The 27,957-nt window shown below is 44.4% G+C and overlaps 2 protein-coding genes across 5 annotated transcripts in view; one reads left to right on the top strand and one right to left on the bottom strand.

Moving 5' to 3' along the window:
• LOC134210884 (uncharacterized) lies at positions 1 to 27,956 on the top strand. Of its 4 annotated transcripts, none has more exons than XM_062687317.1 (3): positions 1 to 214; positions 1,029 to 1,137; positions 26,437 to 27,956. In XM_062687317.1, exon 3 carries the CDS (start codon positions 26,769 to 26,771, stop codon positions 27,888 to 27,890), a length of 1,122 nt encoding a protein of 373 aa, XP_062543301.1. In that variant the 5' UTR covers positions 1 to 214; positions 1,029 to 1,137; positions 26,437 to 26,768; the 3' UTR covers positions 27,891 to 27,956. The 4 variants fall into 4 exon arrangements, with proteins under 4 accessions (XP_062543301.1, XP_062543291.1, XP_062543282.1 ...); XM_062687307.1 differs by having other exon boundaries at positions 769 to 1,137; XM_062687298.1 differs by having other exon boundaries at positions 765 to 1,137.
• LOC134205769 (uncharacterized) overlaps positions 1 to 27,957 on the bottom strand; it is a 259,278-nt gene that overhangs the window by 60,223 nt on the left and 171,098 nt on the right. The gene's annotated exons all lie outside the window — the stretch shown is intronic.

Here is a 27,957-nt window from a genome sequence, read left to right as displayed (position 1 = left end):
GGTGGTGGTCGCACCGCACGCAGTTCGCTCGGGACCTTTGAAGCGGGCGGTGGCTCTCCAGTCTTACCGGTATAAGGTCGGTCGCGTGATATCATTCTCGGTTGGACGGACGACGACGACGGTGGTGTATCGTCGCGGGATCGATTGGCGCAAACGGTTCTGTCGGTGTCGTTCCGATTCGCCAAGTGGCAATTCGCTGTCTGCGGTTAGTGTGGTAATTTGCAAACTGCATTTTTTTTTCGGACGGAAATGGGTTGGCCGTATCTGTGGATAGAACCGTCCGGACGCAAAACTCACCGTTCTTCAGCGATGGATGTTTTCTGTATTACGCAATGGTCGCGCTCGCTTGAGCTAGTTGTTTGCTATTGATTGGTTCGCGTGAGTTCACGAGGGCGATAAATTTTCACCTGCATTGTGCGATATGTGGAATGTGAACTTCGAAGTGACGGCGTGCCAAGGCATGTGCCGTTGAGTGGAAATTGGCAACCGATTTGATTGTCCGATAAATGATTGTTCAATAATGAGCATGTGGGTATAGAGGAAGTACTTAGTGTTGTCGTCGACGGACCCGCAGGCTTTATGTACTCTATTCGATCGAGCAAGTTTGGCGAAATTCTATTCTGCGGATGATAAAAATAAGCACAGCAGTTTCGGTTCGTACAAAAAGGGGAGCCGGCTTTTGTCCGCCAGTGCATTGTTTGTGTCGTCAATTCCGAAGAAAAGGTGTGGAATGAATCTATCGTATGTGAAATTTTGTGTTCGAGGTAGGCAGCCTATGCCATAGTGGAGAGGTGCACAAACAGCGGATGAGTTGGGAGTTGCCTTCAACTAAAATATTGAAATTCAATGCCAACGGTGGAGTTTCGGGTTCTGCTGCAATAGGATTTTGTGGGGAGCTGTGGAAACGATCGGTGGTAAAAGTGTTTGTGTTTGCACAAAAAGAGTGACGCGATTGATGGGCAAGTTTTAAAGCCTGCTCTATGTATCGATTTTATCGTGTTGTGAAATTGCAATTCAAATCAAATCAGTTTGACGGTTGTTCTGTAAAGTTTGGTGCAGTGTGGTCGAATGTTAAAGTGATTGATTGTCCAATGATGCATTTTGTGAAAGTCGGTTTTGCGGTCTGCATACAATAGCGTAAGTTCTATTTTACCTAAATCAATCTATATATATACCGGGGTTTGCTAAAATGATTGAGATAAGTAAAACTTTGTCAAAATTCGAATTAAATAAATTTGAATAAAATAGTCTGATTTGGAGAAAATCAAAACTATCGGACAAAGAAACTGTTCTAGTTTCCGGTCCTTATCTTTAATCTAAGACCGGTTCGCGGGCACCGGAGTTGTTTCGGGTTTACCCAGGGTATGTTTAAAATGCATTTTTTAAATCTATCGTTTCTGTTTATCATGATTTATGCTCTCCCCAGTCTAGAACTAATTTGCCGGATAATCAAAGAAAACTAGTAGAGTTTTTGCATTCGATGGTCGAATTAGTCTAAATCTGAGTATTTTAAGCAATGTTGTGATAATTTGAATTAAAACAAAATTTTGTCTAACTTTATGTTTGTACTTCTGTTCCTGCATAACTTTTGAACCCATTGACCGATTTCCACCAAATTTCCACCACGCTTATACTCTGCTCAAGAGAAACATTTTGTATTGGGTGGAAGGGTTAGAAGAGAACGGGGTCGTCCCGAAACCACGTGGTTATTTTTGCGAGGTAGGGGGGCTTGTAAAAGGATCACGATAAGCCACATGGGGAGAACGGAACCGAATCAAGTGTTTTTTTTATTTTACTTTTAGACATGAAAAGCTCTTGATGAATTACAATAGCGATAACATCCATAAAGAATTTCGGAATGCGTCATCGACATACATTTTCTATTAATCACTGTTGTACAAATTATGCAAAATTCGGACCTCTCAATCAGATGATGGCCATCTATAATCAACACTGCGAAACTATTGACTTCACAATGTCTCGACAGAAACTAAAAAAAATGTTTGTCACCATTCAAAACCTAATATGAAATTATATTAAATCGCAAAATTAAGCACTTCTTAGCCAATCTATTTTTTATTTTTATACACTATAATACCGTATTTATAGCATTTAGAAAATAAAGAAAAACATGTATATTGCATATGTAGTAGTCTACGTCGGTTGACGAAATAAAATAAATAAATAACATACGATATTTGTTTATTTGATTGTTGGGCTACGAAATCATCCGGGTAGGAGCACCTAACATAGCTCTGGTCCTCACAAGTTCCAATACTCACGCTTCCACTCTCCCGATGACAATTGACCGCCAGCTAAGGGTTGGTTAGCTGGTAGTGTAGCCTGTCCTTCTGACATCAGCTAGAATGAGAGCGTGCGTCCTGTGGGGTCTGCCTAGGATATGGTGGGGTCCGACAGTGGGCTCTGTTGAACTTCTATAAAAAGCTGCATGTGTCCCCAAGCAGGCCCTATCAAAGCGACCGTGTGCCGCTCAAAGCACACTAGCCTAGTCCTGGTGTTGGGTGGGACTTTAAGCTGGTTATACGACAAAGCCACAAATCGGCCATCTTGGAAACCACGTGTTTTTTCTAGTGATTTTTCAAGAGCATAAGTTGAGAGAACCACAACGCCCATGGGGATGAAACATCCGTAAATCGTTTGCTCACTTATGCTAAACAATCGACTTTAATGTCAGCATTGTACGAAAATTATTAGGCTAGATATGATTTTTTTTATAATAAGAGTAGAAAACCGTGTGGTGCAGAGCTTAAAATATTCATCTTCATGAAGCAACTTCGGTCCGAATTTTGACAAATATCGCATAAATATTCAAAACATAGAATGACATAGTCAGACGACTACTCCACGGACTCATTCATTCGACTGTCACTGAATGTGTTTACTATGTGTAGAAAAAAACATAATTAGCATTGTTTATGTTGATGTTTACCACTGAAAGTGCCTCGCGGATGAAAATCGGATTCAGTCCTGTGTGATAAATCACTTTACTCATTTGAAACGTGTTCAGATTTCAGATAATTTATCAATTTGTAAAATGTGCTTAAATATTCAATGACTAATATTCAACTGAATATTGACTGTCCAGAGCCGACTATGAATGTGTCGGAAGTGAACTGACAAATGAAGAAAAATGGTCTTCACTAAAAATTTTCGATTATTTTACACTCTGGTGTGGTGAATTAAAAATTCCCCACATGGCTTGATTGTATAATCACCTTAAACAAATTTGACCCGACTGATCGGGCGTCTGTTCACCAAGGAGGTGCGGCTTCAACAACGTCTGTTCTTGCATCCAGCGGCTGAGTATGAAATGCTATTCCCCGGAAGCTATACCATGGCAGCCCCATCCGGGTCGATAGGGAACCTTGAGCCAACAACCTACTGTTCCCGAAACATCAATTTGTTCGAGAATCCGATAATGAAAGAATACGGACTGATTTTACGGCGGCGACTCTTAGCGCGAAACCACGGACACGAATAGGAACATGGAACGTTTTAACCCTAGCCCAGCAGGGAAAATTGGCACAACTTGCCAATGAGGCACGCCGCATATAGCTTGAGATCCTGGGACTGAGTGAAGTCCGTTGGCAATACTTTGGAGAACACAGAACGCCGTCGGGACAAGCTCTGCTATACTCTGGTTTACGAGGTGAACACGCTCCCCGGCATCGCGGAGTTGGCTTCCTACTAAGCGCTCAGACACACTCTTCGCTTATGAAGTGGGAACCTATAAGTGAAAGGATAATCGTTGCCAGATTTAGAACATGGGTCCGAAACCTTACTATAATCCAATGTTCTGCGCCAACCGATGCTGCCGATCTGCAAGACAAAGAGAACTTCTACAGTCAACTTAATGCCGTCATAGATAGAATTCCGAAAGGTAATTTCAAGATCTGTTTGGGAGACTTCAATGCGAAGATCGGATCCGACAACTCGAACCATGAGCGCATTATGGGACGCCATAGTCTCGGAGAAGCTGTTCACAGAATGTTGTGGTAATTACGACCAGATGATCGGGGGTTCGCTCTTCCTCATCGACCGGTTCACAAGGTCGTGTGGGTTTCCCGTGACGGCCTTACAGAAAATCAAATCGACCACATCTGCATCAGTCAAAAATGGAAGCGGAGCCTTCTTGATGTACGGAATAAACGTAGTGTCCATCACCTCCTCACCTCCTCATCGGTGAAATACGCCTGCGCATTGCGCGGATTCGTCGGCAGGAGGAAAGAGTTGGACGACGATTCAACACACGCCGACTGGAAGATGCCACGGTGAAACGGTCCTTCGTTGAAGAACTGGAGACGCGTGCTGCAGACATTCCGGAAGGTGGCAGCGTGGAAGACCAATGGACCGCCATCAAGACTGCCTTCATCGCCACCAGCGAGAACAATCTGGGCGAACTGCGCACCCAGAGAAAACAATGGATCACCGATGAGACCTGGAGGAAGATAGAGGAGCGAAGAGAAGCCAAAGCCGCGATAGAGCGATCAAAAACCAGAGGAGCCAAAGTCTTAGCCCGTCAACGATACGTGGCTCTTGAGATGGAAGTAAAACGCTCATGTCGACGGGATAAGCGAGCGTGGGCAGATTTCTGGTCGACGAAGGAGAGAGAGCCGCCGCAACCGGGGACATTCGCTTCCTCTACGATATCTCATGACGCTTAAGCGGGGCGAAGATGAATGCAACAATGCCTGTGAAAGACGCGAATGATCCGTTATTGACCGACCCAACTGACCAGCTGAAACGCTGGTTCGAGCACTTCGAACAACTTTTTCAAGTGCCAGCCAGGCCATCTTCACCTCGGCATGATCTGCCTAGGATCCGACGCATAACACGCGTCAATACCGAAGCTCCATCACTGCTAGAGATTCAAACAGCCATCCAAAGCATGCAACCGAATAAAACCCCAGGGGTCGATCGCATATCAGCCGAGATGCTCTAAGCTGACCCCATGACATCCGCTCAACTACTGCATCATTTATTTCGTAATATCTGGGACACTGCAACTTTAACGGTCGACTGGATGCAAGGTATCTTAGTGAAGGTGCTCAAAAAGGGTGACCTAACTGTATGCGATAACTGGCGAGGCATTATGTTGCTGTGTACTGTTCTCAAAGTTCTATGCAAAGTAATCCTAGCCCGGACTCAGGAGAAGATCGATGCGACTCTCCGGCGGCAGCAGGTCGGATTCCGTGCCGGAAGATCATGTTTGGACCATATCCACATCATTCTGGAGCAGGTCAACGAATTCCAAGAGTCCCTTTACTTGGTATTCATTGACTACGAAAAATCTTTCGACCGTCTCAATCACGAGAATATGTGGGGCACCCGGAGACGCAAGGGGGTTCCTGAGAAAATCGTCGGCCTCATTGAGGCACAGTACGAGGTCTCTTTGTGTAGAGTGCTGCACAATGGGGTCTTGAAAAATCTTTTTTTTTCCTAGCACAGCTACTATTTGAAATCGATTGCGCCTTACTATTTCGATTTTAATTATTGAGAAGAGCGGAAAATCTTCCTGTGGTGTGAGGCTACTTTAAGCATCAGAAAACATAGAATTAGCTAGCCGCAATAGATTTTAAGAAGTAAATGAGGCAAAACGGCTACTTCCAGTCATGATTTAAGGCCGAAATATGTGACAATTGTATTTTCTTTCAAATTAGCATCAGAAAACATAGAAATAATCAGCCACAATCGACTTAAAATTGTAACAGCTATAAAAAAATATCGATGTTTAATGGGGCAAAATGGCCACCTACAGTCATGATCCAAGGCCAGAATTTATACCATTTGTATTTTCTACTAAATTAGCATCAGAAAACAAAGAAATCGTTAGCTTAAATCAATTTCAAATTGTAGTTGTCATAGAAAAATACGCTTCCAGGGGGTAAATGGGACAAAACGACCACTTCCAGTCGTGGTATGAGGTCGGAATAGATAAGGGTATGCGATAACACACTTTTTCCTAACGAAACGAAACGAAACGAAATTGAGGATGTCTATGTTGATTCGAAACGAAACGAAACGAAATATAGATTAACTTTCGAGTCTTCGAAACGATACGAAATCAGTGTCCATTTAATTCGAAATTTTTCGAAACGAAACGAAATTTAATTTTTTCCGCGGAATTTTTATTAAATTGATTTCATATTATGTACGGAATTTCGATTTCACTTTTCAAAGTCAAATAACTGTTTTGCGATAAATAGAGTTATAATAAGATAAGTAGTAGTCTGTGATAAATTGCCTCATTCCCGTTTATATACCATTGCCAATAAGGCAATACCCTAGCATTTGTGCCGCTTTGAAAGCAATACATCGTAGAGCGTGTGCTCCCGAATCTGATCAATCAGTTCAGTTTTATATTAGTAAGTATTTAAACATATAGAAATTGTTAGATTTTTCGTTTGAAATTTCGTTAAAAACCTAATTTCATCCGATTTTTTTAAAATTTTTTTGTGAATTTTTTCATATGGTTAACTCATAGTTTTATTGACGCTAAAGGTCGTAATCGAGTAAAAACCAACCGTGTATAAAAAGAACTGGGTGTAATCTACTCTGGATAAAAAAAAAGTTATTCACTTGGTTCGGACTTCAAAAGGGCCCTTGGAATCCACGACACGACTTTCCATCTTTGATAAAGTTATAGTGAACTGATTCATATCTGGTTACATTTAGAGTAGAGTGGGGCAAGAGTACGCACTTAGTTTTTAATCGATCATGCGGCCCTTATGAAATAAGCTTCTGCATTTCAAATCAATGTCGACGATTCGTATACTCTTCCTCTATGTTACCCAGTGGAAAAAATATTGAAATTATTGTGATTCGGTTTAGTAGAACCCTTATTGCAAGACACGTGAAAAACGCACTCTTACCCCACCGGTGGGGCAAGAGTGCGCATCGGGTGGGGTAAGAGTACGCATTTATCTAATTATGTGCTTTAAGTATATATTAACACAAATAAGACTTAATAACATTTAATTGATGTTTAATGAACACATATTAGAGAATGTTTAAAGATTACGTCAGGGGGGGGGTCCCATAAATGTGAACTTTCATACTAAATACCATTAATTTTTTTATATAAAAAAAACTACAGAGGTAAAATATATCAGGTTACGCGTGGCGTAAACAAAGGGATTTTCCTTAAAGGAAGACCACCAATCACGTAACGTAAAATTTGGCCATTTCATAATCCCTCCCCCTTATCTCACACTTTTTGTATGAATCCTCTAAAAAATATATGGATCGTCATGCATCTATCAACCTCTCCCAGCTAAGCATTGCGTAATTTATGGATGTTTCTTTTGATTAAATGAAACTATCATTTAGATGAAATTGTGTTTTCGTACTATGTTTAGGTGTACAACAAGTCCTAATACAATTCCATAAATTCGCGTCAGTGCTTTGTTCGCTGTTCTTTCTAACATCAAATTACTTCAACTTATCCTCAAAACTTGAAATAATTTTCAATTTCTGACCCTTTAGTCTTAGTTGTGGAACTTTACACTTCGAAAGTAGTCTTATTTCGGCCAAAGATACGGATTTGACATCAGAACTTGAAGATTCACATGCGTACTCTTGCCCCACCCGTTCCTGCGTACTTTTACCCCACAGTCCCAAATATTATGCATGTAATGGTTTTGACTTCTTGGAAAACCAACCGGATTGGTGTTCGGTACCATAAAGTGCTCTATATAATAGGTTATCGAAATGATATGATGTTCACCTGAATTAACGTATATATGGTAATGAAATACTAGTTGCGAAAACATAATTATTTTTAGCAAAGTGACTAAAAAACTAACTAAAAAATCTAACTCTATATCTCCCTTGTCGTTTATTCAAATCGTTCACAATTACACATGATAATAGTTGGTCAGAATACCTGTCAAACTGATGCAGTGCTGCTTCTTCTTCTTCTTATTGGCATTACATCCCCACACTGGGACAAAGCCGCCTCGCAGCTTAGTGTTCATTAAGCACTTCCACAGTTATTAACTGCGAGGTTTCTAAGCCAAGTTACCATTTTGCATTCGTATATCATGAGGCTAACACGATGATAGTTTTATGCCCAAGGAAGTCGAGACGATTTCCAATCCGAAAATTGCCTAGACCGGTACCGGGAATCGAACCCAGCCACCCTCAGCATGGTCTTGCTTTGTAGCCGCGCTTCTTACCGCACGGCTAGTTTATCTATTTTTATTACTTCAAAAAATCGAAAACGTACTCTTACCCCACGCGCACTCTTGCCCCACTCTACTCTACGCAAATAGGATAGAATAGTAAAAGTTACTTTTAGTTTTCTGTTAGATATTCCTAACAAAATACTAAGGATACTTTATAGAAGAAAACTAAATACGTATTTGTCGACTCAGAACGGAGCTATGTAGTAAGCATCTCAAATAGCTATGCGAGCAAAGGCGTAGGATTGCCAATCCGGAGATGGCGAGCTCGATTCTCGGTCTGGTCAAAGATGTCTTGCCACACAAGATACATTCGTTACGTTCTGGAGCCCTGGTCAAACGAGTAGTTCAAACTGGAGGGTAGATGATGGCTTCACTCACAGCGACCACCTGGCGGTTCGCTACAGTATCTACTATACGACCAGCATTCAGCGGACGAAAGAAGGGACGAGGCCTAGCCCTCGTATGTGGAAGACATCGTACTTCGACAACGAGGTGTTCAAAAGGCGCTCCGCCGCGAGCACAATACTCTCGGTTTGAGCGGCGAGCAGCTGGTAACAGTACTCTCGCGTGCATGCGATGCCACCATGCCTAGGAAAGTTCACCCTAGGAATGGGAGGCCACCGGCTTACTGGTGGACTCAAGCAATTGCGAACCTGCGCCGCGCCTACCTACGGGCACGGAGGCGGATGCAGCGAGCACGCACAGAAGAGGAGCGTGTTGAGCTACGGGTGGCTTTCGTGGCTGCTAGAGCCTCTCTGAAAACTGAGATAAGATAAAGCAAAAAAGCCTGCTTCGAGGGCCTGTGTCAAAGTGCCAACGCGAATCCATGGGGTGACGCCTATAGGGTCGTAATGGCCAAGACACGTGGGGCGATGGCCCCTACAGAGCGGTCTCCAGAGATGCTGAGAGGATCATCGCGGGGCTTTTCCCACGTCATGACCCAAGTCCCTGGCCTCCCTTTGTGGAGCTGCCAGGGGCCAGGGTGGCCGACGAGGGAAGAGTAACTGTGGCAGAACTTGCGGGGATTGCACAGTCCCTTAGTGTAGGTAAGGCGCCAGGACCGGATGGTATTCCGAACCTGGCCATCAAAGCGGCCATTGCTGAGGCTCCCGAGATGTTCAGATCTGTCATGCAGAGATGCCTGGACGAGGGAGTCTTCCCTGAAGCATGGAAAAGACAGAGCTTGGTCCTATTGCCAAAGGCGGGAAAACCACCGGGGGATCCATCGGCATATAGACCAAGAGGAGTGGATGAGTTCCAGAAAGTTAGAACTGGCTCACCACAAGACTGAGGTGGTTGTTGTTAATAACCGAAAGTCGTAGCAACAAGCGGTGATAAGGGCAGTCAACTGCACGGTCACCTCTGAACGCTCCATCAAACTCTTGGGGGTAATGATCGACGATAAGCCCACCTTTGGTAGCCACGTCAATTACGCCTGCAAGCGTGCCTCCACAGCTATAGTGGTATTGTCCCGGATGATGTCCAATAGCTCTGCGGTTTATGCCAGCAAGCGTAAGCTTCTGGCTAGTGTCGCTCTATCCATACTGAGGTGTGGGGGGCACGGCCCTGCGTATTAACTGCTACAGAACGAAGTTATAAAGTACGTATAGGCTCATGTGCCTAAGATTTGCGAGCGCGTACCGTACCGTGTCGCTGCACTTTGCGTCATCACCGGTATGATGCCTATTGACATTATCGATGAAGACTTAGAGTGTTTATAAATGCGCGGCACGAGAGGCATCCGTAGGACTGTCAGGTTGGCCTCAATGGTCAAATGGCAGCGTGCGTGGGACAGTTCCACTAAGGGTAGATGGACAACCTAGTCCGGAGGATGTGTAAAGATGAAGTTGGCTGGAACGCCGTTTTATCGGCTATTGTCCAAATCGTCTCGGAGCTACACAGAAGGTGGCGCGTGGACTCGAGGAATGGCTAGTTTAGGCGCAAATAAGAGGTGGTCCAAGAGCTCGGAGTCGGCTTCATGGGTCATACCGGCCCTGTGGTCGAACTCGATCCTTTTATCGAACAAGTGGCCGCGCGAAGAACAACATGGTATCGTCACTTTCGCAGCGTCGGTCAACCGGGCGGGTTCCGAGCCCGAGGACGGAAAGGGGTCCTCGTCAAGGCTGGGGTAGGCGTAGGCACCACGTCGGCAAGTCCCTCTGTGTGTTGGCGAATAGACCCTATCGCAGAGAGGTCAATTTGGGGTGCACGCGGCATCATTTTTCTTGATACCAGCCGTGCAGAGGGAAGCAGGCGTGAAGTCAATCCTTCCCACCTTCCGAGGACATAGGGCGTGGTAAGGCCACCTGGAAATCCGGCAATGCGCTTGCACGATAACATGGTCTTCTTCTAAAAAAGCGAGTCACGATGTTTGGTGCTGCAAGTACATGCAGCCAACCTCGAGGGTGCGTTGTGCGCTGGCCCCCCTTTGAAGCATTACTTTCTGGTTGTACCGAAGGGCTTGGCAGCAATTTAAACGGTTTAGCGGGTCGGGGATGTAGTCCTGCATCTCTCGTTTGCTGATGGTCCCTATCCCCGCACTCCCTGGACGTCCAACCCAGGATGTCTGTTGAGCAGATTTCCCCTCCATTGCTTAGGAAGAAAAAAAAAACAAGATACCTACTCATGCAATGGTGGACATAGCAAAATTTTCAATTAATAACTGAGGAAGTACTAATAGAATACTAAGTTGAAAAGCAGATCAAGTTCCAGTTGGGATGTAGAACCATTGAAGAAGAAGAAGAAAAAGTGAACGTTAATAGAAAAAATTGTATAACTTAAGTTTTGAAAATAGTTTTATGGTTTAGTTCAGCGGCGCAGCCAAAATTTTTGATAATATAAAGTATGGTTTAAGTTTAAATTTGTTTCGAAATTCGGCGAAATTCCGTTAAATTTCGTTAGGAGCTATTTTTTTCTAGCGAATTTTTTGTAATTTTACGAAACGAAACGAAATGAAAAAATCAGATTTCGCCATGCTCGAATTCCGCGAAATTTCGTTCCGAACCACCTGAAACGAATTTTTTCGAAATACCGCGTATGCTTAGGAATAGATTCTATTCGGCCACTTCCAGTCATGATTCAAGGCCGAAATCAGCATCAGAAAACAGAAATAATAAGCCACAATCAATTTTAAATTGTAAGAGATGAGCCAGCCTAGGGCTGAAAATTTCTTTAATAAAGATATAAAAAAAATTGAATTGTAGCTTCCAGAAAAAAAATCGAAGGTAAATGGGGCAAAATGGCTACTTCCAGTCATTTTTCAAGGCCGAAATTTATACCATTCGTATTTTCCACTAAACTTGCATAAAAAAACAAAGAAATAATCAGCCGCATTTGATTTTAAATGGTAGCTGTCATAGAAAAATACAATTACAGGGGTAAATGGGGCAAAACGGCCACTTCCAGTCATGGTATAAGGTCGAAATAGTTTACACTAATTTTCTACTTAATTAGCATCAGAAAACATAGAAACAGTTAGTCGAAATCGATTTTAAATTGTAGCTGTCTTAGAAAAAATCGATTTTCGTGGGTAAATGGGGCAAAATAGCCACTTCCAGTCATTTTTCAAAGCCGGAATTTATACCATTCGTATTTTCCACTAAACTTGCATAAAAAACAAAGAAATAGTCAGCCGAATATGATTTTAAATTGTAGCTGTCATATAAAAATACGATTCCTGGGGTAAATGGGGCAAAATGGCCACTTTCAGTCATGGTATAAGGTCGGAATAGATACCATTAGTATTTTCTACTTAATTAGCATCAGAAAACATAGAAATAGTTAGCCGCAATCGATTTTAAATTGTAGCGAATGAAGATAGCACCATTCGATTTGTCGTGGATTTTCCTTTTAGGAATGGTATTTTTCCGGTGCAGCAATTAGCCGCAATAAATAGGTACCTTTTGGGTCGCATTTTCCCCACTGTGCAGTGTATCGAAAGTGTTAGACAAAACCAAGACCTACAAGTTGTGCCCTTTCATTGAAGCTGATGGTGTCATACGGTTAGCAAGCGATGTAAAATTCCCAGTGATTCTGCCCAAAGGGCACTACGTTACGGCGTTGATCATCGACAAAGTTCATCGCAAGTTTGGCAATGCCAACAATGAGACGATCGTCAATCAAGTGTGGCAGAAGTACCACGTGATCTCTGGTGAAGAAAGTAGCGAGAAATTGTCAACTGTGCAAAGTCAAAAAAGCTGTTCCACAGGCTCCACGAATGAGTTCACTTCCGGAGGTGCGACTTGCGCCATACGTGAAGCCATTCACCTATACTGGCCTTGACTATTTTGGACCACTGACGGTGAGAATCGGCCGAGCTAAGGCCAAACAGTTGGTGGCGCTGTTCACCTGCCTTACAACCAAGGCAGTTCACCTGGAGGTGGCATTCACTCTTTCCACAGAATCGTGCAAGATGGCAGTCCGAAGATTTATAGCTCGCCGTGGTGCTCCGTTGGAAATATACTCGGATCAAGGAACGAATTTCCAAGGAGCAAGGAAAGAGCTCAGAGATCAAATTCGTCGAATGAACGCTGAACTATCAACGTCATTTACTAATGGAGTCACACAGTGAAAGCTAAGCCCTCCCTACGCTCCACACATGGGGGCGTATGGGAAAGGCTGGTGAAGTCAGTAAAAAATGGGTTGACTGCTATGGAGATCCCCAGAAATGCCGATGAAGATACACTGCTCACTACATTAGCAGAAATTGAGTCTATGGTGACACGCGCCACCTCACGTACCTACCGTTGGAAGCTGCAGAGGATGAAGCGCTGACCCCAAATCACTTTCTGCTTCTTAGTTCCAACGGGGTATGCCAACCAGCAGTAGCACTTCAGGACGAAAAATCGGTGCTGCGATCAAATTGGAACCATGTTAAGGTAATGCTAGATAGATTCTGGAAGAGGTGGATCAAGGAATATGTACTCGTTATTGCAAGGGAGACGAAGTGGTTCAGCGAGGGGCAACTGCTACAAGTTGGCGATTTAGTTATTGCTTTCGACGAAAAGATGAGAAGTAGCTGGAATCGAGGAGTCGTCGTGAAAGTGCACCCTGGAAAAGACGGATGAGTAAGAAGTGCAGATGTGAGAACTTCAACAGGAATTTGTGTATGGCCGGTGACTAAGTTAGCTGTCCTGGACGAGCGTAATATTGGAGGTATGGCTGAAGTAACTTGCAGCAATACGGGGAGGGGTATGTGCGCAACAGTTGTGGACCCCTCGTTACCGGGTAACGCACAATAAGGACGGTTGAGACTGGTTAACTGAAACTGTAACTTTTTGAAGACGTCATGCAAATGTCAGTTAATTAGTACAATTTTCCTTGTCATTTGTGATTCCAAATTGTAAGACACACGACACACGTTGAAATAAAATAAATTAATAGTTAGTTCTGCTTAGTTTCTGTTAATAAATCACTATCGTAAGTTGTTGTTGTTGTTGTTGTATTTGATTTATTTAGGTGACCTTTTTAACTTGTTGTAATTCAAGTCACCGGAGGATAATATTACAATACATTCTTATATCTAGTCACTGTGGATTTATCGTTCGTGTTAGCCTTTGGTCCGGGTTCCCGTCATCTTATTCCCGATTATCTTGATTCCCTTATGCTGCGTAGCTCGGTGGTTGGCTTATTCATCGTGTAAGTATTTTTGCTGATGCGTTAAATTTCGTGGATCAAATTCGTTTTCGTGAGGTATGATGTCGTTCTTCTAAGTTCATTGATATCGTTTCCTAGGGCCAGGTAGAGTGAATTGGCGATATTTTCTTCGATACGGTGTTTGGTGAATTTGGTGCATTCCAGAATGATGTGCTTCACTGTAATTGGGGAGCCACATGCTGAGCAGGCGGGTGCGGCTTCCATGCGGGCGTAATGTCCATGTGTAATTCTAGTGTGACCGATTCTGAGTCGGGTAATAGCTCTGCTTTCTTCTCTATTCATCGAGAAGGATGTTGACCATTCGCTTGTATCATATTTTATTTCTCTCAAGTGTCCGCGGTTATTGTGCCAGACATTCTACCATGTTAGTCTTGTATGGAGCTTAACTAGCTTTTTGTAATCATCGTATGTTGTTTCAATATTAGTGGATGTCTGTGCTGCTGTGGAAAGTTTCGCTAGTTTGTCGGCTTTTTCGTTGCCAGTTATGTTTATATGAGTTGGTACCCATCACAGGTCTAAGCGGCCAGGGTTTTGTGTTACTTTGTTTTTGATATCTTCTATCCTTGGGTGGTTAGAGTTGTGTCCTTTAACTGCCGCGAGGACACTTTGAGAATCGCTGAATATGACCGTCAATTCAGTGGGGTTGAGGTCAATTGCTTTATTTATTGCGTATGCTTCCGCGCTGAAGATGGATAAATGTTTAGGAAGATTGATGCTAATTTCATGGTCACTCGAGTATATTCCGCTTCCCGTTCCTTGTCTGGTTTTTGATCCATCGGTGTATATGTGTTTGTGGTGGGGGTATTTAAGTTTGCATGCTTCGAGAAAACGGATTCTTTTTCGGTGGGTGTTAGAGTATTGAGTGTGGTTATGTTGACTCCGTTTATTTGTTTGATGGTGTTGTAATTTGATTGCCCTATGGTAACGTTTACCTGTGGGATGTTCAGGGTCTCTGATTTTTCGTTTGATCGCTCTGCTAATGTACAGGTTGGGGAGATAGCTTTACGGCACATTTGTTTTGTACAATATAAGATAAGTGCTTCAGATATTCTAAGATCCAATGGAAGTTGTCCACTTTCTGCTAACAGACTTTCAATTGGGCTGGAGTGAAATGCCCCAGTGGCTATTCGAATTCCTTGATGGTATATGGGGCACAGTCTGTTGAGATCGGTATCTTTAGCTCGGCTTATTATAGGGTCTCCGTATATAAGTCTGGGAACAAGCATGATGTTTAATATCCGAAGTAATGATCTTCGATCTGCTCCGAAATTTGTGCTGCTTATACTTTTCATCAGGGCTAATATTCGTTTACATTCATCTCGTTTCGTTTGAATATGATGTTTGAAGTTGAGTTTGTGATCTAGCCATATTCCTAACAGTTTTGTATTTTTTGTTAGTTTAATTGGTTCTTTATCAAGTATAGCAGGAGGCTGTTTTAGAAGTTTTTTCCGGTTTCCAATGTGCATAATTGACGACTTTTGAGTAGAGATGGTGAATCCAGTTTCAGTGCACAAGTCTTTAATTCGGTCTAGGATTTTTTATATCTTAAAGCGGGTCCATCTGGCGCATCTTGTGATTACGGCGATGGTGATGTCGTCTGCATATAGTTTGATAATGGTGTTTTTGGGTATCCAATCGTTTATGCTATTGATAGCAACTAGGAAAAATGTGACAGCAAGTACTGATCCTTGTGGTACTCCGTTTTGTTGAATTTGTTCAAAGGAGAAATGCCCTTGATAAAGCACTTTGAAACGTCTTTCTTCGAGAAATTTTTGGCAAAAGGTAGCCATGTGTCCCCCTATGCCAGCTTTTGACAGATTCCTTTCCAGAAAGCGAATTGATTAGGTCCCAGGACTGATTTATTTTCGAGTTCGTTCATTAGTCTGCGATTGACCATTCTTTCGAAAAGTTTCATCACACAGCTTGATAGGTATATGGGTCGAAGATTTTTTGGATCGTTTGTGTGTTTTCCTGGTTTAGGGATTGGGATTAGGTGAGATTCTCTCCAGGTGTTGGGGAATATTCCATTGATCCAAATGTTATTGTATGATGCAAGTAATTTCTTCTTGATAAATAGTGGAAGTCTTTTCAGCATTTGATTGTGGATATCATCAGGACCAGGTGAGGATCCTTTCAGTGAGTCCATATGGTATATAAGCTCTTCCAAAGTAAATTCTTTGTTGTACAGTGAACATCTTGATTTTTTTCCTGATATGCTTCTGATCTTGTTCCAAACTTCTTTTGGGGTTGTGTGTTCATTTATCTCAGAAGTGAATTTTTCCCACGATTTCTGTTTCTCTTCTTTGATGATTTTCCTTGCTTCGTATCTGTGTTTACGAAAGTTGTCGTGGATCATTTGGTAATCAGGGTGGTCAGTAGGTGTGCTTTTTAATTTTCTGAGAGATTTTCGCCTTTGTTTCACTGCTTCCCGGGTGTTGTCATTCCACCAGGGTACGGATTTTTTTGATACCACTTCTGATGTTCTTGAGATTGATGCTAGGGCGGCAAGTCTGATGTTAGTAGTCAGATCTTCTATTGAGTATTCCTCATTTGGGTTTATATGATCTTCGAGAATCTCTTCGTATTTTTTCCAGTCTGCGGAGTCGATTTTCCATTTGGGATATTGTTTGTTAGGGCAGTTGACCTGAATAGTTCCGATTTTAATGGGAAAATGATCGCTGCTATGCTGGTCGTTTATTATGGTCCAATCTAATTTTGATGCTAGTTCAGGGCTGCATATTGTTACATCGATTGCTGATGTGATGTACATATCGTTTCTTTTGGCTGAGTGTATGAAGGTTGTTTGGCCATCATTTAGCGTTAATAATCCATGGTCTTCTATTATTTTAATACTTTCTTTACCTCTGGAATCTTGGCGCTTCAAATCCCACTGCGCGTGGTGAGCGTTTAAGTCACCGGCCATTATTAGTGGCTTCGGTAAAGTGCGTAGCACTTTGTCAAATTCTTTAGTATCCAATGTTATATTTGGCGGAATGTATATTGATGCGATTGTCATTTTGAAGGGTGTATTTACCTCTATAGCGATGATTTCTTCTTTTTTTTTTCTTCTTTTTTTTTTTTTTTTTTCAAGGGAGAATGCATTTACACACTAACCCAGTACACGTGCATTGTAGTTGCCAAACTACCACACGGAAGTGTACTGGAGTGTCGGACTCGACCATACCGGTAATACCGACTAAACTCCCTTGGGCTCCACCATCGTTTCCCCCAGGAACTACCTCCCAGTACTACTTCTGGGGGATGGCAGTACTAAACGTACTCGCTCGTTCTCGCTCACACAGGCACCCGTCCCGTGCGAGACTGACTTGGGTGCTCGCTCTATCTCACCCTCAAACACACCCTACATACTCTGTTGCACCTCTGTCATGCCGTGCGGGTCTAACTTGTGTGCCCACCCTTCTCATGCCATGTGGGTCTAACTTGTATGCCCACCCAAACCCTTGATTCATGCTCATGCACTCCATGCTTGCACACACGCTACGCTCCTATGGGTCTGACTTGTGTGCCCACCCTTCTCATGCCGTGCGGGACTAACTTTTGTGCCCACCCTTCTCATGCCGTGTGGGACTAACTTGTATGCCCACCTTTATCGTACCATGTGAGACTGTTCACCCCTTTCATTCAGTTCGCGCTGACACATACTACTCGAGTCATTCGACCTAACACTCCCTCTGGCATCCCTTGTGGGACTCTTCGCTTAGGTTCCCACTTCTGACATACCATGTGAGTCTGACTCACCTCGTTCATGCCATATGAGACTAGCTCAACACGACTCAACTCATTCCTTTCGTACCATGTGAGACTAACTTGGATGCTCACCCACACTCCTCTGCCACGCCGCGGGGTATCAGTAGTCGTAGGAACCAACATTCCTGCGCTACTCCCAGCGCGGCGTGTGCAGTCCATACATACACCTATTCATTCACCCTTCTGCCATGCTTCGAGGTGACGATCTCGGTTGCCACCCGCTGCGCCATTACCTCTGCATGGGCAGACCATTCACACACACTTCTTCGCGTTCGGCACTTTCGCTCTAACTTACCAATCACAAGTTAGTCATGCTTGTCGATTGTTGCTCGGCGCGCCAGATTCTCTGCAAGCTGCAGGCAATCTGAGTGGTTGCAGTCGAGACTGCGTTCCACTTCTCCACCGCTTGACACATCCTTTGGATAAGATTATCCGGAGTTGTGTCCCGGCCGCAAACGTCTAGCATTGCTCTTCTTTCGACGTCGAAACGAGGACATACGAACAGTATGTGCTCTGCAGTTTCGTCAACACCTGGGCAGTCAGGGCAGACGGAGACCTCCGCGTGCCCAAACCTGTGGTGGTACTGTCGGAAACAGCCATGGCCTGACAGGAATTGTGTCAGATGGAAGTGAACCTCCCCATGGGGTCTCCCCACCCAGCTTGATATGTTAGGAATCAGCCGGTGGGTCCACCTACCTTTCGAGGAGTTATCCCACTCGCGCTGCCATCTGGCAACCGAAGTCACCCTGGTACGCTCGCGGGCTCCTCTGGTGCCACGTAGGTCAAAACACTCCTCGTCCTCCCGGATGACCAGCCCGACTGGCATCATACTCGCTATCACGCAGGATGCGTCGCGCGATACCGTGCGGTAGGCCGATATCACCCTGAGACACATCAAGCGGTAGGTGCTCTCCAGTTTCTTCAGGTAACTGGTTACCCACAGTGCTTTTGCCCAGGACGGGCCGCCGTACCTAAGGATAGATGCGACAACGCCTGCAAGTAGCCTACGTCTACTGGCGCACACCTTGGAGCTGTTGGACATCATCCTCGATAACGCCGCCACAGCAGTCGAAGCCTTCTAGCACGCATATTCGACATAGCTACCGAAGGTAAGCTTGTCGTCTATGATGACCCCAAGAATCTTCAGACTCCGCTTTGAAGTGATCGCGACGTCTCCCACGGGTACAACTGCATGTTGTGCCGACTTACGGTTGCTGACGATAACCACCTCCGTCTTATGTTGAGCGAGCTCAAGGCCTCTCGCACTCATCCAGTCCGCCACAGTGCTGATCGCGTGTTCTGCGGTTAGCTCTACTTCGAGGATTGACTCCCGTAGACCTCTAAGGGTTACATCGTCAGCAAAGCCGACGATCTTCACACCAGGAGGGAACTTTAGCTTCAGAACCCCGTCATACATCAGGTTCCATAGTACCGGGCCCAGGATTGACCCTTGCGGGACTCCTGCGGTAATAGGAACACTTTTCTGACCGGCATCTGTCTCGTATAGCAGCACACGGTTCTGGAAGTAGCATTCCAAGACCCGGTACAGTCCCACCGGCAGGCTAAGCCGGTGTAATGAGCGCGATGGCATCCCAGCTTGCGCTGTTGAATGCGTTCTTCACGGCCAGTTTCACCAAGGCACAGTAGCGAATTCCTCGCCTTTTCCGTAGGATCGCTACCTCTGCCGTCTTTAGCACTGAATTGATAGCGTCCACCGTGGACTTACCCTTCCGAAAACCAAACTGGTTGCTCGACAGACCGTCCGTACCCTCTGCGTACGGTTTGAGCCTGTTGAGGATGATCCTCTCGAGCAGTTTACCAGTCGTGTCGATCAGGCAAATTGGTCTGTACGCCGATGGGTCGCCCGGAGGATTCCTGGCCTTCGGCAGCAGTACCAACTTCTGCCTTTTCCATCTCTCAGGGAAACAACACTCATCCAGGCATCTCTGCATAGCTAGCCTGAACATGTTCGGGTTCGCTATGATCGCTGCCTTAAGTGCACTGTTTGGAACTCCATCGGGGCCTGGAGCTTTGTTCATCGCAAGGGTGTTAGCCACTGCGAGTAACTCTTCGTTCGTCACCGGAGCCACCATTTCGGCCACACTCCCAGCGCAGGAGGAGGCCAGGGACTTGTGGCTCGGGACGGGAAGAGTACTTCGATAATCCTCGCCAACCGGTCCGGTGACCGTTCGGGGGGTGAAGAGCCCCCTTTGGTCTTGGCCATCACGATCCTATAGGCGTCACCCCACGGATTCGCATTGGCACCCTCGCACAGGTTGTCGAAGCACGCTCTCTTGCTGCTCTTGATGGCCTTGTTAAGGGCCAGTCTCGCAGCTTGAAACACTTCCCGGCGGACCGCTCTTTCCTCCTCGGTGCGGGCTCGTTGCGTCTTACGTCTAGCCTTGAGGCAGGCTGATCGTAGGGCTGCAATTTCGGCACTCCACCAGTATACCGGGCGTCTGCCATTTCTTGGCAGGGCTTTCCTCGGCATAGTAGCGTCGCACGCGCGTGATAGGACAGCTATCAGCGCATCCCCGCTTAGACTGTCTGTGTTGGCCTCCAGTCCCAGGGCCGCGGTGAAAACTTCGCTGTCGAAGTGAATGGTCTTCCACTCACGGACCTGACAGGGATCACCCGCCCTCGGACGCTGCACACCATAATTGACCTTGAAGCGAATTGCTAGGTGATCACTATGGGTGTAGCCCTCGTCTACCCTCCAGTCCAGGTCCGAGACCAAACTGGGCTGACAAACGTTACATCTATCCATGACTCGACCCCATTCCTACGGAATGTGCTACTGGCTCCGTCATTGACAAGCACTGCGTCGAGTTTTGCAAGTGCCTCGAGTAACGCTTGTCCCCTCTGATTGGTGCAGCGGCTGCCCCATTCCACTGCCCAAGCATTAAAGTCTTCCGCTATAACGAACGGGCTCCGACCTACCAGGTCGGCCGATAGCCTGTCGATCATATGGTTGAACTGTTCCATTGGCCACCTTGGTGGGGCGTAGCAGCTACAATAGAACACCCCGTTGATCTTGGCTATCGCGACACCCTCCGCGGAGGAGTGTACAACCTCTTGAACGGGGTACCTTCCCGTTGTGCAGATTGCCGCCGACCTAGACCCGTCCGCCACCCAGTTGCCATTGCCGACAGGGACGTTGTACGGGTCGGACAGGAGGGCGACATCGATCCTCGACTCCGAGACCGCCTGCCACAGCAGTTGCTGGGCAGGTGCACAGTGATTCAGATTCAGCTGTGTTACTTGCACGGCTTTTTCCGATTGGCTTCTCCGAAGGGACACGCAGGCCCGCCCATAGCATGGTTCCGGGCCTGCTTCTTACTGGCGCAGATAAGGCACCTAGGTGCCTTGTCGCATTCCTGTGCTTTGTGTCCCTCCTCGCCGCAGCGACGACACGTTTTGCTTCGGTCTGGGCCCTTGCAGTCATAAGACTTGTGCCCGGACTCAAGGCACCGGTAGCACCTGTCCTGGGGCCAGCTTGTGGCTCAGCAACTTGTGCCTGTCTAGTGCCTTTCGCCTTCTTGGGCATACGCCCTTCAGGCTCCGGTGCACCATCCAGGCGACGCTTCGCCTTAATGGTAGCGCGTTTGGGTCGCTTCTTACTTGGCGTTTTCTTGCCCTCACTGGCCGTAAGGGCGGTCGCCTCTTTCGCCGCAGTAACACGACCTAGGGGAGGAGAGGGCCTTGGTCTGCGTACCTTTGGCTACCCTCTCTGCTTCCGCTACACGCCTGATATAAGCGACCTGTTCTTGTCTTGCGACACGAACAGCTCGCCGGAGCACCAACAGGCTCTGCTTAAGCTCCTTGTTGGTGTTCTGCCTGCCGCTTACGAACTCGATGATCTCATCGAGTTGCTCGGCCACCACTCGTATCCCTGGTAGTGGCTTGTCAGGCGTGCAGGCAGGGTACTCCTCACCACCACTGGAGACTCTTCGGTACTTCCAATAGCAGCGACCGTCACTCCACTCGCCCCCTCTTTAATAGGGGACCTCGCTAGACCCCTTTTGGCAAAGGGGTCCGTCACCTCAACTCCAAAGATTGATTTCGTTCAATACTCATTGCTATATTGGTCCCCCTTGCGGCTGCCGCCGAATCCTACTGGTGTATTCGCCTTTAGTAATCCCATGGTTATCTATGCCTGCCTTGCGGCAAGCAGGGAGGCCATACGAGGGTTGACACTTGCGTGTTCAGAGCCAGATCAGCGCAAGTCAGGAAAGGGCATCTGAGCCTACTCCCACCCAGTAGGCAAAACTGGATGGCAGGATTGGGCAGCGTGCTACAAGGCCCGCCACGGTTTTATGGGACGGAAGACAGCCTAGCCATTAGCCCACTCGCCGTTTCGAGTCAGTGTCACCCGACCCTACTAAGAGAGTAGAATGTCAGACTGCCAGCCCTCACCTCATAATATAACAATATCCAAATACGAAACCAGTACACGCAACCAGTATGCCATAATCAGGGTCTTACTGATATCAACCCTGATGTGCCAGTGGCACTCCCTGGGCTTGTGCTTTTGAAGCGGCACACAGTCGCTTTGATAGAGTCTGCTTGCGGGCACTTGTGGTTTTTTGGGAGGGATTTTAGCAGAGCCCACTGCTAAATCCCACCACGCCCTAGGCAGTTCTCCCTGACTCACAGACAGCTGGGGAGGGGTCGTCAAGCCCTTGGACATGGTCCCTGCTGCCCCCGCGATGATTTCTGATTGATGATTTCTAGGTCTGTTTGTATTTGTACTGGGGTGAAAGGGATTCCCTTCTTTATAAGCATAGCTACCCCTCCTTGACCAGATGGTCGATGCTCAAATATCGAGTTGTATCCTTTTATATTAAAAGCTGTCTTTGGGTTTGTCCTGGTTTCTTGTATGGCCAGGAAAAGAGGCTGATGTTCACTTATTAGTAGTTGAAGTTCTGCGTGTTTGCTCCGTATACCGTTACAGTTCCATTGTATAAGCGTGGTCATATTCAGATTTGATTTTATTGTTGATATTATCAGTTATCGTCTTTTAATTCCTCTGTTTCCATGTCTGAGGAATCCGTTTTTCTTTGTTTGTTGTTGTTTTTGTTGTTTATTCGGTTGCTTTTCCTTCTCGGTGTGCCTTCTCTGGTTTCTCTGTCGGGAGATGATTCGATCGGTTTGTCACATTTAATTTTTTTCCATGTTTGTCTTTAGTTGTGATCGTTTTCTGGGTCTGCTTCTCAATGTTTTTCGTTAGTTTTTCTATTAATTCATCCTTTTTCTGCAGCTCGTTTGTTAGCTTGTCACAGTGCGTTTTCATTTCTTCGATATCTTTTTGCATTTTCTCTTCAGTGATCTTTAAATTCTTTTCTTTATCTTTGAGGTAGTTGTACCAGTTTTTGGTATTTGCTTCTTTTTCATTGTGCGCTTCCATTCGTTCCGAAATAACTTCCATTTTTTCCGAGATAAAGCTCATTTTCTCCTCCAGCTCCTTTTCCCACTGTTTTCTTGCATTTTCAATAATAGTTTGGACATCGCCTGTAACTTTTGCGTAACTTGGTTTTTCGTTGTTGTTGATAACTTGTTTCCGGGCTGCGGTGTATGAAATGTTTTTGTCCGTTTTTATTTTTATCATTTGCTGCTCTTGCCTGAAAATTGGACATGCCTTGCTGGTCGAGATATGACTATCGTAAGTATTGCATTAAAATTGTACACTCAACACTCATAAAATAAATAGTTTTTTTTTTTTTTTAATCTATCATTTATTTGGAGGGCTCATTTGCCGTGAAGCGTTACGGAGCCAGAATCATGTTTTAAATACAGTTTATTGAGATTCTTATACACTAATGTTAGTTTTGGGGAACCGTAAGACTCGCGGTTTGGTCGAGGTTAGGGAATACAATAATATTGAAGGAAAGGAAGGGAATTTAGGGTGCTTAAATTAATTACATATGATGCTGATATTCACTTAGTTGATATCATTGGCGATGTTTCACATCTGTAACGAGATAAACATTTTTTGGAAGACAGCAGCAAGAGGAAGACATACGAGTGGGATAAATAAATAGTTTTAAGGACACTATTTCAACGTAAAAACTTGTTACACGAGAACAGATTTGTGAACAAAGAAGAAGATATTGTGAGTAACCTAAAACTATTAAATCCTAAAACCTAAACAAAATGTAAAAATAAATAAGTTCAGTTTAAAGCTTACTCTGAACTAAAAGGACGAGTTTGCCTTTAAGAGGTCCGAACGTCTCCGTGTCTCCGTAACACGCTTGCTTTTCATATACTGTACACCCGTGAGAAGAGGCAAAAAGAAAAACCAATGGTTCCATTCAGTGGCGTATGGCTACGCCACTGGTTCCATATAAACAAGTTTTCAGAAGGGAGTTTTTAAATTCTTCTGATAAATATTTTAGAAAATTAAATAAAATCCATGATATGAATAACAAATTATGAATTATTATTATGTACAAAATTATAAAGGAAGTTTTATGTTTGCCCATAAACTTAATACTACTAAAATAATATAATCGCTTAATGCTAAATAAAATTAAAAAAAAACCTTTTTTGATTTTCCATAGGAATTCTATTTTTTGTAGAACATATTGATTTCTTTATGGAAAATTCTGCTTTTTTATATATTTTTTTTTGCTTTTAAAAGTGCTAATTTATTCTTGTTTTGTGAAAAATTCTCAATTGTTTGTGGAAATTTTGCATTATTTTGTGGAAGTTTAACATTTATTTATTGCTCATACCCTGATTTCTTTATTGACAATTTCTTATTTTTTTATGGGAAATTTCTAATTCCTCATGGAAATTGTATTTTGCTTAATTTACCGCCGCTTCCTTCCACAACTCTTAGGTTTTGGGGGTCTGAGTCGCTAAACTTCATGCTGTGTCATCCCAATTCTCGTGCTACATTCATATGACACCAATACTTTCTTTAAAAATTTAGGGGAACTGTCCCGATCTCCATCTCACTGTACATATGGCCGGGGTTCTGCCAAATCGCACTAAGCGCCAACAAAAAATGACCCGTTTTTCTATCCAAAATTTCGGTTAGCAGATTCAATTGATCAAAAATTGTATTGGATGTCCCTCAACCTCATAACTGTGGATATCCTTCAACACATGTACGAATGAGTTGATATGAAATGACGTCCGTTTTCTTTTTGCAAGCAAAATACCGGCAGTCAGTCAAAAAGCCGCTTGGTGCGTTTTGGCTGAACCCCGACCATATATTCATCTAATTGCGAAACAAATAAATACAGCACCAGCTCATTGCTGAAAAAAAAACACGAAAATAAGAAACAAATCAAATTGCTTTCCATTACTTTGTTTTTGATGGGATAAATATCGGAGCCATGAGATGAATTCCAGGAGCATTTCCTCTACATAAATATGGTAAGGCCGATACAAATATTTAAAATCTATATTGTCTCTCCCCCCTCGGATTTTTTTTGCCAAAAAATAATATTTTGAGGGGGCAACAAAATAAAATTCTGATGATTTTGAGGATTTTCAAAACATTCTTTAACAAATCCGAGGACTTTTTTTATTTTTTTTCATTTTAATATTTATTTTTTACTATCCCCCCCCCCCCTTGACCTTTCGGAGACCAGTAGGACAAAAAGTCAATTAAATATTTGTAACGGCCTAATCATCAAAAAATCTTCAAGTGCAATTGATGAAATTCAAATCCGCCGTTATATCCATGCTTGACAAACGTGCACTTGTCTGTGTCAAAAATTGCGACAGTTGAGCTCCGTAGTACAATAAATACAATTGCTAATTCTTGTTTTCGATTTATTTACTCGCAGTACAAATTGAGCCATCTTATCTCATCTTAATCAGAGCGATTTAATGAATGTTTTCTGCGGGAAACCAGGTGATTACCATTTCTAATCCACGAAAGCTCGTCCCAGTTGGTCTTTCCTTTCGGCCATCTATCCCAATTATCTCCGCCCAGTACAAATCCTACCGGCCGGTCGAAGATTGGGTGATAGATGAGCAATGGTTTTGCACTTTCCTTATCTTTCGTACAAGACCTATCGTTTCACGTTTGTTTGTTCTCCTTCCGTCAAACATTGATTACAATTAACGTTCCACGCTGGCGATGTGGACCGCCACCATCACCGCATCTGGTCATGGGGCCACGACGACGGCCCGGGGCGCCATCATTAATCAGCATAATTTGTCGCCTGTTTTGCGCGCTTCTGCAAATATCCTAACACGAGGGTGGGCGGCATGACGTGACGGTGACGATGACGCAGCCACTCGCGAAATGTGACGTTTGATAAATAAAACTGTGGCGATTAATCATCGTGATTTTTTTTTCTCCTTGTTTGCGTATCGTCATTGTTTCAGTTAGAAATGGAATGGACGGAAATGGAGCGGTCACCGTTATCGGACCCAGGGCAGGAGGGATCATAGCGATATTATTTATAACTTGCCATAAAAGAGCACTTGCTGTTTTTCATTGCAACTCATTTGGTTCAACAAGCTGGAAACATATGTTTCCCATAATAAGTTATGAATTGTGCTGGCGTGGCGATTGATTTTGCCGATTGGAACATGTGTTGAAATTAATTATACTTGGATCAGTAACATAAATCGAATGTCAGAACCAAAGTTGATTATGAACATTTGCGCGAATAATGATGCTAATACCGGTTGATATATTCTACTGTGCAAAATTAGTTGATTAAACTAATCCAAAACTAACACACCGCTACAGCTACCTTGATTGTTTGAGTGCCCTTGGCCACAATAGTCCCATTCCTGAGATCTAAGATCTAAGCACACCTTTGGTTTTCCCCTTTCGCAGTGCGGCGTTCCAACACCGGCAGCTCTAACAACAGCACCACCGTTGAAATCGAGGAATGTGAATCGCTTTCGTTGGGCAGCTTCCGTTCCAGTGGATCGGCAAAATCGCAGACCATCGTGCAGCGATCATCGGAGAAATCATCGTCCACTTCCCTGTCGACGCTTTCATCGCCCTCGCCAGCAGCGGAGGCAACGCGCAACATTCGACCGAATAGATGGGGGACTCACGAAGCAACGACGCCAGCCAGAGATCCGGAACGGGTCCAACAGAAAACTATTGAGATTGAGTCCCGCTTTGAAAAGAAAGATGCGCAGTCCAATACTGACTTGTCAATGGGAGAGTACGAAAGTTTAAGCAAAAATCATGATTCAAAGTCTCAATTCTCATCAAAAAATTCAGAGTCGATAATTGATAACCATGTGATGATTAGTCGTGAAGCAGTAACGCCATCCAGAGAGCCGGAACGGGCTCGGCAAAATGCTATTGAGATTAAGTCCCGATTTGAAAAGAATGATGCGCAATCGAACTCCAGCTTGTCGGTAGAAGTGTGCGAAAGTTTAAATAAAAATGATGATTCGAAGTCTCATTTCACATCAAGAAATTTAGAGTCGATAGTTGATAGCAAAGTGTTGATTACTCGCGAAGCAGTGACGCCATCCAGAGAGTCGGAACGGGTTCTGCAGAATGCTATTGAGATTAAATCCCGATTTAAGAAGGACGATGCGCAATCGAATTCCAGTTTGTCGGTGGAAGCGTGCGAAGGTTTAAACAAAAATGATGATTCAAAGTCTCATTTCACATCAGAAAAATTAGAGTCGATAGTTGATAGCAATGTGGTGATTACAGAAGCTGATTCAGCTCAGTTGAAGAACGATATTATTGAGCATTCAACGAAAACACTTGAAAATAACGAAGATAAGGAAAGGCGAAAGTCTTTAATTACTACTTTGCCCGAAATAGTTGTAAAATCTAACGAAACAAGTGAAGTGATCAATGGTTATGTTGAACCCGACTTAAAATTCAGTGACCGAGAACGATCACAACAATACGCTCCAACCGCCGATACAAAGCAATCGAAAAACCATAATCCCAACGACGAGTCGTTTTCAAGTCCTGTTCAGCACAAACCAACCGAAGACTGTAACGAGTTCCAACATGAATCGGAACTAAATGTCACAGCTGGTGACGTTCGGCGCAAATCTCCCATCAGTCGTCAAACATTCGGTTCGTTCCAGTTTCCGCGCCACATCGACGCTTCCAACACAAGTTCCACCAGCCTCGCCTGGTCCTATTTACCCCAGCTATCGACGTCGCATTCAACTTCATCTCTGGCCTCTCTCCGGTCCAACTCCTGCAACACCGCAGCCGCTTCCCAATCGCCGGTGCAACGCCGTCAGCTGAAATCCTACGCCCAGCGGCACCACCGTTCCAGCTTCCATGTGTTACCGAACTAAATCGCATCCTTCAATCCGTCAACCAGCCCCAGCTCCGAAACTCAAACGAATCGAATAAATTCTATGT

The sequence above is a fragment of the Armigeres subalbatus genome, chromosome 1 (assembly GCF_024139115.2).
Source record: "Armigeres subalbatus isolate Guangzhou_Male chromosome 1, GZ_Asu_2, whole genome shotgun sequence".
NCBI classification, from domain to species: Eukaryota; Metazoa; Arthropoda; class Insecta; order Diptera; family Culicidae; genus Armigeres; species Armigeres subalbatus.
This window is presented reverse-complemented; position numbering and strand designations above follow the sequence as displayed.

Bases quoted from the DNA above. Each gene is read 5' to 3' on its own strand.
- LOC134210884 (XM_062687317.1), top strand. From the start codon at position 26,769: ATGGGAGAGTACGAAAGTTTAAGCAAAAATCATGATTCAAAGTCTCAA.